Source organism: Malus sylvestris, chromosome 3 (genome assembly GCF_916048215.2).
Source record: "Malus sylvestris chromosome 3, drMalSylv7.2, whole genome shotgun sequence".
Taxonomy (NCBI): domain Eukaryota; kingdom Viridiplantae; phylum Streptophyta; class Magnoliopsida; order Rosales; family Rosaceae; genus Malus; species Malus sylvestris.
This window is the reverse complement of record NC_062262.1, coordinates 8,960,285-8,975,706: the sequence shown is the minus strand read 5'-3', so window position 1 is coordinate 8,975,706 and position 15,422 is coordinate 8,960,285. Positions and strand designations below refer to the sequence as shown.

At 37.0% G+C, this 15,422-nt stretch overlaps 1 protein-coding gene and 1 long non-coding RNA gene across 2 annotated transcripts; one reads left to right on the top strand and one right to left on the bottom strand.

Moving 5' to 3' along the window:
• Positions 1 to 804: 804 nt before the first annotated feature.
• Positions 805 to 1,767, bottom strand: LOC126614746 (uncharacterized). The gene is made up of 3 exons (XR_007620510.1): positions 1,568 to 1,767; positions 1,386 to 1,483; positions 805 to 1,210 (listed from the first exon to the last, which is right to left on the bottom strand). It is a non-coding gene; the product is annotated as an uncharacterized LOC126614746 (long non-coding RNA).
• A 6,184-nt stretch (positions 1,768 to 7,951) lies between these two features.
• On the top strand, positions 7,952 to 15,001 carry LOC126615177 (7-ethoxycoumarin O-deethylase-like). The gene is made up of 3 exons (XM_050282942.1): positions 7,952 to 8,489; positions 9,982 to 10,434; positions 14,148 to 15,001. The coding sequence occupies exons 1-3, from the start codon at positions 7,980 to 7,982 to the stop codon at positions 14,766 to 14,768; spliced, it is 1,584 nt and encodes a 527-aa protein (XP_050138899.1). The 5' UTR covers positions 7,952 to 7,979; the 3' UTR covers positions 14,769 to 15,001.
• Positions 15,002 to 15,422: the final 421 nt, after the last annotated feature.

The following is a 15,422-nucleotide window of genomic DNA, read 5'->3' as shown; positions in this document are numbered from 1 at the left end:
CTGGCTCTTACACACTTAGAAGCTCCGATGGCAAGACCCTTGGCCATCCATGGAACGCTGATCACTTGAAGTACTACTACAAATAGACTCACGATGTACAAGTGTTGAGCTATAGCCGTTCGGTATCCTATGTAATGAAGGCCATTTGGCAATGAATTCACTAAAGAGGTAATTTAGCCAACTTGGCCCTCACTCTTTTACATTCCTAGCAATGGAACACTCAAGTGTTGAAACCTCAAAGCAGATATATCCAACACGAAACAAAATCTAAGTATGTGTCGACAAGACTATACAAAGAAAGGAACAACCAAACAATGGCTTATATCCAAACAATAGATCTATTCATACACAGCCAAAAAACTTCACTTAAAACAGCTTCACCCAAAAAAAAAAAAAAAAAAAAAAGCTTCACCATCAAAGCTTCACCCAGAAAGCTTCATCTACAAAGCTTCACCATCAAAGCTTCACCCAGAAAGCTTCATCTACAAAGCTTCACCATCAAAGCTTCACCTCGAAAGCTTCATCTACAAAGCTTCATCTACAAAGCTTCACCATCAAAGCTTCACCTAGAAAGCTTCATCTACAAAGCTTCATCTACAAAGCTTCACCATCAAAGCTTCACCTAGAAAGCTTCATCTACAAAGTTTCACCTACAAAGCTTCAACACCAAAGCTTCACCTACAAAGCTTCAACACAAAACCTTGCTCCAAATAAACAAATTTTGTTCACAAAACCCAAGATGCCCTTGAACTTGTACAAAAACACTTGGGTAAACATCAACATTTTTTGTTTTACACCCACAAGGGCCCAAAATTTTCCTTCTTATTTATTCACTTATATATGTTCCCAAACATATTATAATAGATCCAACAACAAGCCAAAGTCCCAAGTTTCATAATGAACAAAAGTACAAGCAATTCATCAATAATGAAGGTGCTACAAAAATTGGAATCTGCCCCAAAATAGAAATCCAACCCAAGAGACTTTTTTCTCTCTCTCCCTCTTCCGCCTCCTTTCATCTATCAAATTTCTGCAACCTCTGCTCTTCTCCAATGGAGCTGAATTTTGGACACCCTATAGTTTTTGAGCATATGAACAACTTTCAAGAAGGAACCATTTCTGTTTGAGCGACGGAAATTAAAGTGTTGAAGCTCCAAACATGACAGTCGGATTCTTGCAGATTTCGAAGCTGCTGTGATGTTTCGAAGATCTGGAAATATTTAACCATTAGTTCATTCTGAATGTTTGATATGTTATGAAAGAGACGATGAGGAACAACTTCAATGAAGAAAGCATGCTGATCTGAACAATAGAAAATGGAGTTTCGAAGCTCACAACAAATCTGACGGGTTGACAGAAAAATAATAACCAGTCATTCATCATACCTGAATTTCTTGAGTTATACAGCTCCGAGGGATCTCAATTTTGGATATGTTGTAGTTCACAAGTTAAGGAACAACTTCGATGAAGAAAGTATGTTGATCTGAGCAAGAGAAAATGGAGTTTTTGAAGCTCACAACAAGTCTGACGCGTTGATATACAAATGACGAACAATCACTCATCATACCTGAATTTCTGGAGTTGTACTGCTCCGATGGATCTCCAATTCGGATATGTTGTAGTTCACGAGCTAAGGAACAACTTTCATGAAGATGGTTTTGCGATCTGAGCCACAGAAAATGGTGTTATATTGAAGAAAAGCTAAAGGCAGACTAAAGGAAAGCAAAAATGGTAAAGCAAAGCAAAAGAAAAGCTAAAGGAAGACAAAATCATGGCACATGATAATGAGTCATACCCTACCCCTCATTGGATTCGAATACACCCATCCTCCAAAATCATGACAAAGGCCACATTATAGATATCTGTACAAACATTACAAAAAAAAAAAAAAAAAAAAAAAAAAAAAAAAAAAAAAAAGGGCCTAGGCCACCACTTCTTTGGGCCTAACACATCTTCATAACAAAAAACAGTATATGAAGAAGGAGCCCTGGGTTACCACTTCGAAAAGAAACAAGTGAAGTTTTCCTACTCATGACATTGACTACTAGCTAGACACCTCATTCGGCAACTCTCTTCGCCTGAAGACTTGGGGGACTCCCACCATATGCTACTGCACCTTGATACTCGGCAGTCTCACAACCACTCAGTGACTTGGATTTTTCAAGTCTCCAACCGAGAAGTTTTCCTCACTCGGGAAATTAAGGGAACACTACCTCAAACTACATGCTTCACTCACAAAGCTTCAACAATACAGGTTTCAACAAAAGCAAAAATTCAAAGAACTTTATGAAGAAGGCTTTGGTGTATTTAACACAATATGTTGAAATGAAGCAAAGCTTATTTATTAATATTTTCGATAAGCCACAAATATGTACATATACATGAGTCAAAATAAACAAACAAAAGGGAGCCTTCACAAAGGTTGCTTAGGGGAAGTCTCAGCAGTCGATAGAGCCCCAGAAAGAGAAAGCACCGGAGGGTGGTTATCCGGAGCCTCAGTACTTGACAAAACCCCAGAAGGAGGAGGCATTGGAGGTTCATCATTTGAAGCTTCATTACCAGGTACAGCCCCAGAGGACGAAGGCAATAAATGCCTTTGGAACAAACCCACAAACCGCTGATGATCAAGTAAAACCTTACCATCAGATTCCTTCATCTGGTCAAGCTTCCTCTTCATGTTTGTAGCATAGTCATGGGCGAGCCGGTGCAACTGCTTATTCTCATGCTTGAGCCCTCTAATCTCCTGTTTGAGACTCATCACTTCAGCAGCCAATGATTCAACTTGGCGGGTTCTAGCAAATAGGCGTTGGGCCATATTAGACACAGAACCTGCACACTGAACACTAAGAGCCAGAGAGTCCTTAACAGCCAACTCATCAGACCGTTTGGAAAGTAGTCTGTTATCTTTGGGAGTGAGAAGGTTCCTGGCCACCACTGCAGCGGTCATATCATTCTTCATCACAGAATCCCCAACGGTAAGAGGACCAGTAGGGGATATGAAGGATGGGCGCCATATGTTGTCTGGAGAAGGCGTAGCTGTCTCTTCTCCAAGGTTCAAGTCAAAACGACGGTCGGAGGGTCCAGACATTTTCAAATGTGTTGAAGAGGGAAGAGGTCAGACAAATCAAGATCTTAGAAGTGCAAGAAATGAGCTTCTACTGGTAGAGATTCAAGTGTGCTGTGGAACTTAATGCCAGCCTCTATAAAAATCTGCACTCGACGGAGCTTCAGAAATCGAAGAGGCGTTTGCTTTCTCAAAAGCTGGGCTGCTCAGAGACCACGAGGGCCGATCTCAGAAATCGAAGAAGCACCTGCTTTTTCAGCCTCGTCAGCACATGTCACATGCACACTCAGCTTTGCGGAAATTACGGGCAATCTGTCGAAGATTTCTGGTGAAGTAGAAAGCACGTGAATCTTACTGTTCAATCACCGCTCTCCATATGCACCATCAACTCCTCGGGTACCACATATAACTTTGTCAAAGATCTCTGACAAAGTTTAGGCACGAGAATTTCGAAGTTCCAGCTACCCTACTATTACCCATAAGGGTAAAAGAACAGCACCACTGCTTAACAACTGGAAAGTCCCTATGTGTGTCGACCTCCGTGTTTTGCGGCAAGACAGGTTGGCAAGAACGTCTAACCTTTACTCACATTCGAGAAAAGACTCCCAACATAATTACTTTCTCAAAAACCAGAGTAGCACCGCTTTCCGAATCTCGAGAGTCAGATCCTCGACGGGATTGCTTGTTCGAAAACCGAAGAGGCACAACTCTCAGAACTTCGAGAGCCAGATTTCCTTAGATAAAGCTTGTCTGTAATCTTCACACGTAACATCAGCTTTCCAGATACCACATACCACTTTTTCAAAGTGCTCTGACAAAATTAAAACACGTGAAGCTGGCAGCTCCCACTACATTGCTGTGACCAAGAAGGGTAAAGGAATAGCATTACTACTTGTTATTGGGAAATCCCTATATACATTGACCTCCCTCCTCAACGGACAGGCAAACCTGCAAAAATGCTCAACCCTTTCTCGCATTCGAAAAGGCACCCTCAACATAACCTCTCGAAATACTCAGCTTTATTTCCCCCCGATAATACCTCAGCAAATAAGCCACACCAAGAACAAGAGTATCTCATATCATCAGGGTCGAAAGCAAGAGTATCCCATATCATGCTTTCTCCCTGTCTTTGTCTTTGTCCTTGTCCACACCTGCAGGACAAGGAGAAAGAGAGCAGTCAGTCGGAACCTGAAATCAAACCTCCAATTTGGAACTGACTGCCTGGAGCCTTTGCCTGGTTGCTTACTTAGCATTGCTCTCGAGTACTCATCCTCAACTGCTGTCAAGGTCACGAATTCCACCGGCAAATGCCTCATGACAGTTGATCAGATATTGGCTCTTTACACTGAAGCTGCCAAGCGTGGATGAGTCACTATGAAGGAATGTTCTGAAGGACCATTTAAATGCAAAGGTTGCACACCACTTCTGCCATGCAAAAGATTGAAGCAGAAGGTTCAACGGTGAGCTGAAACAGATCACTACAGCACGACACCTTTCCATACCACATTCATTATTCCGTCAACAGCAAAAGTATCCCATATCATCAAGGTCGAACGTACTCTAGATTTGATGGACTTGTTTTGACCCTCAAATTTTTGAGTCGGCCTTATACTCTGAAGGGCACCAGAAAACCCTCCAGCACAGTTCAAGAATAAGCCTGTGGAAAGTTACTTCTTCAAAAGCAAAAGTATCTCATATCATCTCTTATCCATTTGCTTCTCCTTATCCTGGCAGTTGAATGAGAGACAAGGAGAAGGAGAACAATCAACCGGAAGCCGAAGTCAAACCTCTGATCCTGGGTTGCTTACTTGGAAGTTTGACTGCTTACCTTGTCTGTCACCTCTTTCGGCAGATCTCCTAGCTCGGCGACCTTGGGGGACTCCTACTATAGGGTTTGTATCGCACTTGACCAAGCCCGAAACTACAAGTAAGCTTCAAAGTGAAATTGATACATTACCTTGTGCATCTTCATCAGCTAAATACACCATTCCCGGATGGAGGAAAGGTACTTCCAGAGAAGGGCAGATGAAGATCAGACCACACTTCGGTACTTAGAAGTTTCGTGATTACTCAAGGGATTGGATCTTGCAAGTCCTCAACCGAGGAGTTTCCCTCACTCGGGAACTTAGGGGAGCACTGTTTGTACCATACTTGACCAATCCCGAAACTACCGAGCACCGGCCAACGCTATACTGTCAAGGACCCAGAAGAGTTCCCCTCCGACCAGGAGGCCAATCACTACTCGACACGTGTCAAGATTAGAAGCCAATCAGAGCGCAGCACGTGTCGACATCAAGAACCAATCATAACATGACACATGTCAATGTGACAAAGCTACAAGTTTTTCTATAAATAGGGGTCATTCCCCCACAATATGGCCTAATGCCATTTGTGTTAAATCATTCACAAGAACTCACTAAATTGAGAGCTTGATCCTTTGTACTTGTGTAAGCCCTTCACTACTAATAAGAACTCCTCTACTCCGTGGACGTAGCCAATCTGGGTGAACCACGTACATCCTGTGTTTGCTTCTCTGTCTTTATTCATTTACGTACTTATCCTCACTAGTGACCGAAGCAACCAAGCGAAGGTCACAAAACCTGACACTTTCTGTTGTACCAAAGTCTTCGCTGATTTTGTGCATCAACAAAGGCGATCCTTGTATGGGCTGAAACAATATGGATGAATGTGGTATAATCATCTCAGTGAGTATTTGATTAAAGAAGGATATACCAACAATGTCATTGGCCCTTGTGTGTTCATTAAGAAATCCGATTCTGGATTTGCTATAGTGGCAGTATATGTCGATGATATGAACCTAGTTTGAACCCCTGAAGAGCTCAATAAAACTGCTGAATATCTGAAAAAGCGAATTTGAAATGAAAGGCCTTGGAAAAACAAAATATTGTCTTAGCAGATCGAGCATTGTGCTAATAGAATTTTGGTCCACCAATCAGCTTACATTGAAAAAATCTTAAAGCGATTTAGCATGGACAAGGCTTATCCACTTAGCACGCCAATGGTCGTTCATTCTTTAGACATTAAGAAGGATCATTTTCGTCCAAAAGAAGATGATGAAATGGCCATTGGTCTAGAAGTACCATATCTGAGTGCAATAGGTGCTTTATTGTATTTAGCATAATGTACTAGACTGGATATAGCTTTTTCAGTTAACTTGTTAGCAAGGTATAGCTCTGCTCCAACAGTTCGTCATTGGAAAGGAGTCAAAGATGTTTTGTGATACCTTCATGGGACAATAGACATGGGTCTCTTCTACTTAGAAAAATCCACAAATGATTAGATCCTTGTTGGATATGCAGATGCTAGTTTTCTCTCTGATCCGCATAAAGTCCACTCACAAACTGGATATGTGTTCACTAATGGAGATACAACAATCTCATGGCGCTCAACAAACCAAACATTAGTTGCTACATATTCAAATCACTTAGACATACTTACTTTACATGAAGCAAGTCGTGAATGCTCTTGGTTAAGATCAATGATCCATCAGATCCGAAATTCATGTAGTCTACCCTCAAAGACAGACACTCCAACTATCATCCATGAAGATAATGCAGCCTGTGTTGCCCAAATGAAGGAATGATTCACCAAGGGCGATAAGACTAAACACAGATCTCCAAAATTTTTTAGTGCACATGAGCTTTAGAAGGCTAAAGTTATTGAAGTCATACAAATCCGTTTCATTGAAAATCTGGCAGACCTGTTCACCAAATCTCCACCAAAGTGCACATTTTAGAAGCTAGTGCAGAGTATCGGATTACGTCAGCTTACCAATTAGCTAAATTTGAAGAATGCGGAATCAAGGGGAGATACATAACAGGGGGAGTATCTATGATACATGCATGTTGTCCTCTTTTTCCTTCAACTAGGATTTTTCCCATTGGGTTTTTCCTATCAAGGTTTTAGCGAGGCAACATAAGCATACTTAACATTATATCAAAAATCCAGGTAAAGTTGTACTCTTTGTCATTCGATATGGCTTTTTCCCACTAGGTTTTTTTGAGCAAGGTTTTAACGAGGCAATTGATGTTGGTATGTGGGTATCCAAGGGGAAGTGTTGTAAAATTAGTGAGATGAATGCCCACATTCATTTGGCAAAAGATGAGAAGACTATAGTATAGTGAATTAATAGTGGAGGTGTGATAATGTCAAAAGGAGCAATGATTATTTCCCTAATTTGTATATCACGGATGTGGCTCTATAACTAGAGCACTATGTGTGTTATCAAAATACACAATGCGAAAGAAAGAACTAAAGAAATAATATCAGTATCTCTCCATCTCTTTATCTGACATCCTTTTGTGTTATAACTACTAAAGTTACAGTGTGATATTTTGCACCAGTTTCGCTCATGTCCCTAGCAAATGTTATCTCTCTAACTTTTGCCTATTTATAATAATTTTAAATTAGTCAATCAGGAGATTGAGCAAAAATCCACTAGCTCTACTTTAATTTATGAGTAATACTTCATACCACATTTTTATGCCACATTTCTATACCACCTTAGGTGGCATCTGATGTGGATAGACACATCATTTGAAAAATTTGCAAAACCCAAGAAAATGAAGGAGAAAAACTCATCGTATCCTACAATCATCATTTAATTAACTAGTTTTTCTTAATTATTAGTTCATTAAATAATGAACTAAATTTAAAAATCTGATTAATCAAATGATGTGACTATCCACATCAAATGCCACCTAAAATGATATGAAAATGTGGTACAAAAACATGGTATGAATAACATTACTCTTATTTTATTTTATATTTTGTTTTTAATTATCACCCGGTGAAATTGCCATTTTAAATTAATAAATCGAGTGAAGAATTGATATATATAAGTACGCTCAGAGACAAGTAGGGAACAGATAGGAGAAGACTCACACAAAATACCATGGATTTCCTGCAACTTACTTCCACTTCCATAGCAATTTCAACCTATTTATCATCCTTCCCTTTATACATGCTCATTGCAGTGGCTACAATAATCGTAATCGGAATCCGACTCCTTAGTTGCAATCCTAAGAACTGGAAGAATTCCCCACCAGGACCTTCTGGATGGCCAATACTTGGGAGCCTTCCTCAACTCCTCAACAAACGCCTTCATGAGGAGTTCCTTGATCTGTCCAAAATTCATGGCCCACTCTTTAGCCTGAAATTAGGTTTAAAGCCAGCCATCGTGATATCGTCACCGGAAATGGTGTCTAAAACCCTAAGGCAGCATGAGGCTGTTTTCTCCAGTCGTACAGTCACGGAGGCCATCCGTGTCATTACGTATGATACCGCATCCATTGTATATGCTGCCATGGCTAGTCCACGGTGGAGAGTAATTAGAAAAATCTTGACGGAAGAGCTCTTCTCTCGGAAGGCCTTTGAGGATTTTGAACCAGTTCGCAAGCAACAGGTTTGTTTGTTAATTATTGTTGAGGGGTGGGTTCAAAAAACCGAAAATCCAAAAAAAAAAAAAAAAAAAAAAAAACTGAACCAAAAAAGGAAAAACCGAATCTAACCAAACCGAATTCCTTTACACTTTATGATGTATGGCTATAATGTTTTTTTTTTTGTGAAACTTTGTTGCCAAGTTTGAAACTAAGTCTAGGGTTTTTTCAAGGAGCATACATGATTCAATTAGGGAAGATATTCCATTGGTTATAGATGAAAGTTTTGGAAGGCTTTGGAACTTGGAAGAGCTTCTCTATTTGTTTGCTTTTTGAATGGATATGGTGATCATTTTTCTTTGCAATTGAGGTTGTTGATGGATTAAGATTAGTTTATATGATCTTGTATATGTACAACTACCTTTCCACTTTCCTCATTTTCTTATTATTAGTCTACCGATGCAAGCCTCTTTCCTAAATTTCATATTAAAAAATGATCAAGTTTTATAAAATAAAATAAAAAACTGAAACCGTACTAAAAACAAACCAAACCAAACCAAACCAAAAAAAATCGAACTCACCCCTAGTCTGTTGAGGATCGCATAATACTTATTTTGTGGTATTTACTGATGCTACAAAGATTAACTACTTCAATTATATTTTATAAACCACATGCTGTAGCGGTTGATGATTGGCATACTTCTTTAAATATCCAACCATTAAATGACCCAGTATGTGGTCTACATAATATGATCTAAAATCATGATTTATTTATAGAGTAGTGCTACATTTACCATATATTTGTACAATCTCTTAAATAAGTATGGCCCACCAACGCATGTGGGTCTCATCTCTATTAGAGAGATAATACAAACAATGATAGCATTTGTGTTTTGTACCATCTCTCTAATAGAGATAAGATCCACATATGTAACATTACTCTGTTATATTTTCTGTTTCTTCTAATAGTGCTAATAACTTAGGACTCTAACTAAAATAAAAATATATTTACACCTCTCATTTAGAAGTGATAATGAATATTGTTAAGACAACTCCTTTGTAAAGAAAAAACTTACAAAGCCATATCATTATCGACAAAGGGTCATTTAGGGTTGAAATAATGGTCTTTTAGTTTTTTTTTTTTTTTTTTTTTTTCTAGCAGTTTCCCAATAGCACTAAGGTAAGTGGAAAGAATATTGCTCTCCACCCATGTGATTTCAAACACAATTATTGGCATCCAGAAAACAACTTACATATCCTATCTTGGAGATTCTCCACAATATAGCACTCAAAACTAAATAAGCGTTGGTATTAGCATTCCAAAAAATTAATTGTACATTTTCAATTTTTTATATTTAAAAAGAAAAATACATTTATGAAGAGTATACAACGAGATTTTTTTAGAATGCGAATAAGAAATAACAGCACCCAACCAAATTAGTATGTGAATAAAATGTTTGTCAAAAGATGTGTATAAAGAAAAGTTAACAATCTTAACCGCTTCATTTGTTCGTATAGGTTCATGGCGGGTTGCTCAAGCATCTCTACTCAACTTCATTGTCAAAGAATTCAGTGAACATTGCAGAGGTGGCCTTCGTGGCCTCGGGCAACATTGTGAGTAACACAGTATGCAGTAAGAGCCTTTTTGATAGCACAAAAAAGCAAGGGAGGGAGCTAAAGCATACATTCTGGGAGTTAATGCAAATTCTTGGCTCAGTAAACGTTACTGATCTCCTCCCAATATTCAAGCCGTTTGATCCTCAAGGCCTGAAACGGAGAATATTAAAGATCTTTTGGAGAATGGATGCCTTTTATGAAAATATTATCAAGGAGAGGCTCGAAGAACGGGAGACGGGAAACAATATTGGGAAGCACAAATTGGACTTGTTAGATGTGTTATTGGATTATAGAAGTGACAAAGAAGACGAATTAAAAAGGTTATCCAGAAATAACATCAAGGCCATGCTTGCAGTAAGTTTATTGTATTTATTTACAGTCTTTGAATTAAATAACTTAAAGGAGATAGGGGGCGTGGAAATTTCACTTTTATCGTAAGGTTACTACTCAATTGGTTCGAATCAGTAATGGGTCATAACAAAACCAAAAATTAGGTGGTTTTCGATTTGGTAATTTAGGATGCAATCAGTTTCTAGATATTATTTTTAGGGTAATGTTAGAGAGATTAAATTTTGGAGAAATTAGGTTCACATTCTTCTTTTTGCTACTCTATTGATTTAAGAGAACTTTAATGAAAAGAGCTTGGACTAAGTTTATTTTAACAAAAAACCATGCTACAAACTTTATTTAATGAAAAAGAATTAAATTTTAATGAAAAACCCTTAAATTTTAATAAAAAAGACAAAAAAAACTTAATTTTTAACGAAAAGGACACAATTAAAAAAAAAAACCTAACGCACGTGCAGTACATGTACACTGTTTATGAAACTGAACACTGTTTATAAAACTGCACTATTTATGAAACTGAACAGTACTATACTATTTATTGGTTCAATTTTATAAATAGTGTCTAGTTTTTTTGTCCACTTTCATAAAATGATGTCTAGTTTTTGATCATGTTTCATAAATAATGCCTAGTTATTGGGTCCAGTTTCATAAATAATGTATAGTAATTGGTACAATTTCATTAATAGTGTCTCTTTCTTAGTCCGGTTTCATAAATAATGTCTAGTTATTGGTCCACTTTAATAAATAGTGCCTAGTTCTTGGTCATAATTCATAAATATTGTCTAGTTATTACTCTAGTTTCAAAAATAATGTATTGTCCAGTGTTCAAATTATGCCTAATTCTTGTTTTCGTTTCATAAATAGTGTCTACTATTGATCCAATTTCATAAATGATGTCTACTTATTGGTCTAGTTTCATTAATAGTGTCTACTTATTGGTGAAGTTTTATAAATAGTGTTTAATTCTTGGTTCAGTTTTATAAGGTTTGAAACTTAGACTCTTATTGGTGAAGTTTTATAAATAATGTTTAATCCTCAGTAATTATATTTAAAAAGTTGTTTTCAATTACCAAATTAAAATTTCCTCACTTTTCTCATATACCTACAATAATAAATGTAGCTCTCCAATCAATTTCTTGAGCTTGTGTGTCATCTTCGAGAAAATTTTCTTTGTGCCCGTAACACAAATGACATACCACATGTTATTATATAAGTGTGATGGAAAATTTTATTTTTTATGTTATTAATTTTTTAACACAAGATTCTCACAACTTGTATGGAGTGTACCATCCCGTGTTCTGGGCACATTGAAAAGTTTCTCATCATCATGACTACTATTAGAAAACAACACCACAAAAATAAAATAAGAGAATGTAATTCAATTTGAAGTTTTTTTTCTTCTATGCAAAAAAAAAAAAAAAAAACTATTAATGTAGCTGAACGATGGGACAAAAGGTAGGAGAAAAAAAAGTGGACTTGGGGGGGGGGTGGTACGCACCCAGCTCTAGTAGGTTTGTTGTGGATTTTTTTTTTAGTCTTTTGTCCTTATTATTAAAATAAAGTTAGTGGGTGGTTTTTGATTAAAATGTGAAGATTTGAAGCTATTTTTATTAGTTTTCTTTTGATTGAAACCTTATTCATTTTTTATTTTTGATCAAGGTCTTTAGGTATTAATAAACGTCATTAATTATTTCAATAATAAAATATTTTTTATTTCTAAATATATTCATTTTTTGTTAGAAATGTTACATTTGTTATATTTATATTTATGGTTATCTTATATTTTTATTTTTAGTTTGTACTCATTTTTAATTTGCTACCATTTTTTAATTTGTACCAATTTTCTTTTCAGTTTTAGTTTGTACCTATAAAATAATTTCTTTTTGTGCCCTTTGTAGCCATATTTTTTAATTTATTTGTACCCATTTTTATTTTTGCTAAATGTACCCATGATAATTATATGTATTTATTTTATGTTTTTAAATATATCAGTAGTTATTTTTTAAAATATGTTAATAATTATGTGGGCACATTATTTTCTTGCTATAATTTTGTGAAGAACAATATTACTCTAATATTTATTTTAAAGTATTTATATTTAAAAATATTTTTTATAATATTTTAAAGGGTAAAGTACAAAAAACTACCTCAACTATTGGTGTCACAACACTTTCATACCTCATCTTTTAAAATTGACAATGTTATACCTCATCTTATGAATTTGTGCCAATGTCATACCTCCGTCAATTTTTCTGTTAAGTGTTGACGTGGCTACATGCAGATCCACTCACTAATAATTAAATATATTTTTAATAATTAAAAATTAAAAAAATAATTTTTTAAAACTCTCTCTCTCTCTCTCCCCTCTCTCCCCTCTCTCTTCCCATTTTTAATAGAAAGTCTTCCCTCCCCCTCTCTCTCTCTTCCCCATCTTCCTGCAACCTAGAAAGAAGGAGGATGAGGAGGAAGAAGAAGAAGAAAAGGAAAAAATAAAATAAAATGGAAACCGAGTTCATCCGTCCTACAGAAGAAGAAGAGAGAGAAGGAAAAAAAAAAAGGGTTTGTCCCCCCCCCCCCCACACCCAACCTGCAGAAGAAGAAGAAGAAGAAGAGAGAGAAGGAAAAGAAAAAAAAAGGACACCCAGTTCGTCCATCCCCCCCCCCCCCCCCCGGTGGTTTACCCACCCTTTTCCCTCCACATCCATTCCCCCCATTTTCCCGATTCCACCTTAACGAGATCTGGGTTTTTTTTTTTTTGGGTTGCAGGTAGTGGGTGCAAGGTTGGGTGCAGAGGGTGGGTGGGAAGGTGGGGAGGTTGGGTGCGGAGAGTGGGTGTGGGGAGTGGGGAAGACAAATTGGTTTTTTTTTTCTCTTCTTTTTTCTGGGTTGAAGTTGCAGGAAGGGGGAAGAAGAGTAGATGGGGAGAAGAGAGAGAAGGGGGGGGGGGGGGAAGGGGACGAATTGATTGTTGGTTTTTTTTTTTTTTTTACTTTTCTTTATTATTTTAATATTTAAAAATATTAAATGATTTTTTTTTAGTTTTTAATAATTTTTTAATAGAAAATGGGCCCCGGATCAAGCCACGTCAATATTTAACTGAGAAATTCCCGCCAAGCTAACGGAAGGTATAACATTGGCATAAATTCATAAGATGAGGTATGACATTGTCAATTTTAAAGGATGAGGTATGAAAGTGTCGTGACACCAATAGTTGAGATAGTTTTTTGTACTTTACCCTATTTTAAAAATATTATTTGAATTTGTTTACATTCATAATTTGTAGGGCGTTAAATGCATAAATGCATGAGTTAAATCTCTTAAATGATGTTAAGGACCTCGATGAAAATATTTAAACAAAGAAGGTTTCAGTTTAACAATTAGGTTGATTAGGGACATGAACCAAAATGACCCTTAAATTTTTTGTAGACTAAATTTGTAAACTAAATGATGTGTTAGAAATGAGCACGTTAATCAACGCTTAAGTAGTAATCCAATAATCAAACTTCTATGTCATTTTGTTTTCAAAATTTAGTCTACAAATTTAGTATCCCTAGCATTACCCTTATTTTAACTGTATGTTTAATTTAAACCTTAGGCATTGGCATAATAATGTTAGAGTATGAAGCATCATATATTTAGGTAAGCAAAAGATGGTTTTTCATAAAGATTAGGTATTGAAATTAAAACTAAAGTATCAGTTTGGATTTTGGATATTGTAGGAAATGTTCATCGCAGGCACAGAGACCACCTCAAGCACTGTGGAATGGGGTATGACAGAGATCTTAAGAAACCCTAATGTATACAAGAAAGTTCTTATGGAGTTGGACCAAGTGGTTGGGAATGATCGGTTTGTCGAAGAGAGAGACATCTCCAATCTACCTTACCTCCAAGCAGCAGTGAAAGAAGTTTTCCGACTCCACCCAGCCGTCCCCCTGATCGTTCCTCGTAGAACAAATGAGGCGTGTGAGGTTTCCGGTTATCACATTCCAAAGGACTGTATTGTGTTCGTGAATGTTTGGGGGATGGCAAGGGATCACACTATCTGGGAAGAACCATGCGAGTTTAAACCAGAAAGGTTTATTGGGTCAAGCGTCGATGTCAAGGGACAAGATTTTAACCTAATGCCATTCGGGACTGGGAAAAGAATTTGTGTCGGAATGCCGCTTGGTCAACGCATGGTCCACTTTTACTTGGCAGCATTGCTTCATGCTTTTGAGTGGGAATGTTCTTTGGAGATATTGGACAGCTTAGAAGAGAAAGTGGGGCTTACGATTGAGAAAGGAAAGAGCCTTGTTGGCATTCCTAAACCTAGATTGTCACCCTCTGTTTACCTGCAGTGATTTTTCTGAATATTGTAATATTTCTTTTCGGGCTAGATCCGTACCTCGCATAGCTCTTTAGGGTCTTTCTTGTCGAGCAAAGTTTGTTGCTTAGTGTGCTGCAATGTGAGTTTGCTATTAGTTTGAATGGTGCCTTTATGGGGCCTTTGTTAGGCCTTGAGGCTCACAATAAAAAATAATATAGATCTGAGCATGCCAATGTTACCTTTGTATAATAGATTGTTCTTTTTTTTTTCTTTTGATTTTTTAACTGGGTTGATTATTTGCGCCACAAGTTACTTAGACTTCTTGATCTTACTGGATTGTTACAAATGGGTTAAGTCTGTATAAAGTTCTTTTTCTTGCCTTGTAAACAATGACTTTTACTCATGATATTATATGTCTGTATAAAGGGAGTTCAGGGCCCTTCCAACTATTTCTTTGACTATAATTAACACTAGAGAATCAAGGTTAATTAGTTCAGCTAGATCATTCACCAATGAAATTTGAAAAATAGTTGAAAATGGTTTAAAACATAATGGAAGATGCATTAAACAACATATCTACTTTATGTAAGTACAAAAAAAAAGAGACTTGGCCAATATTATAACCTTGTCGGGCAAGGTTCATCCTCTTACAACCACTTCTCTTTGTGTTTACAAGGGTTGTAACCTT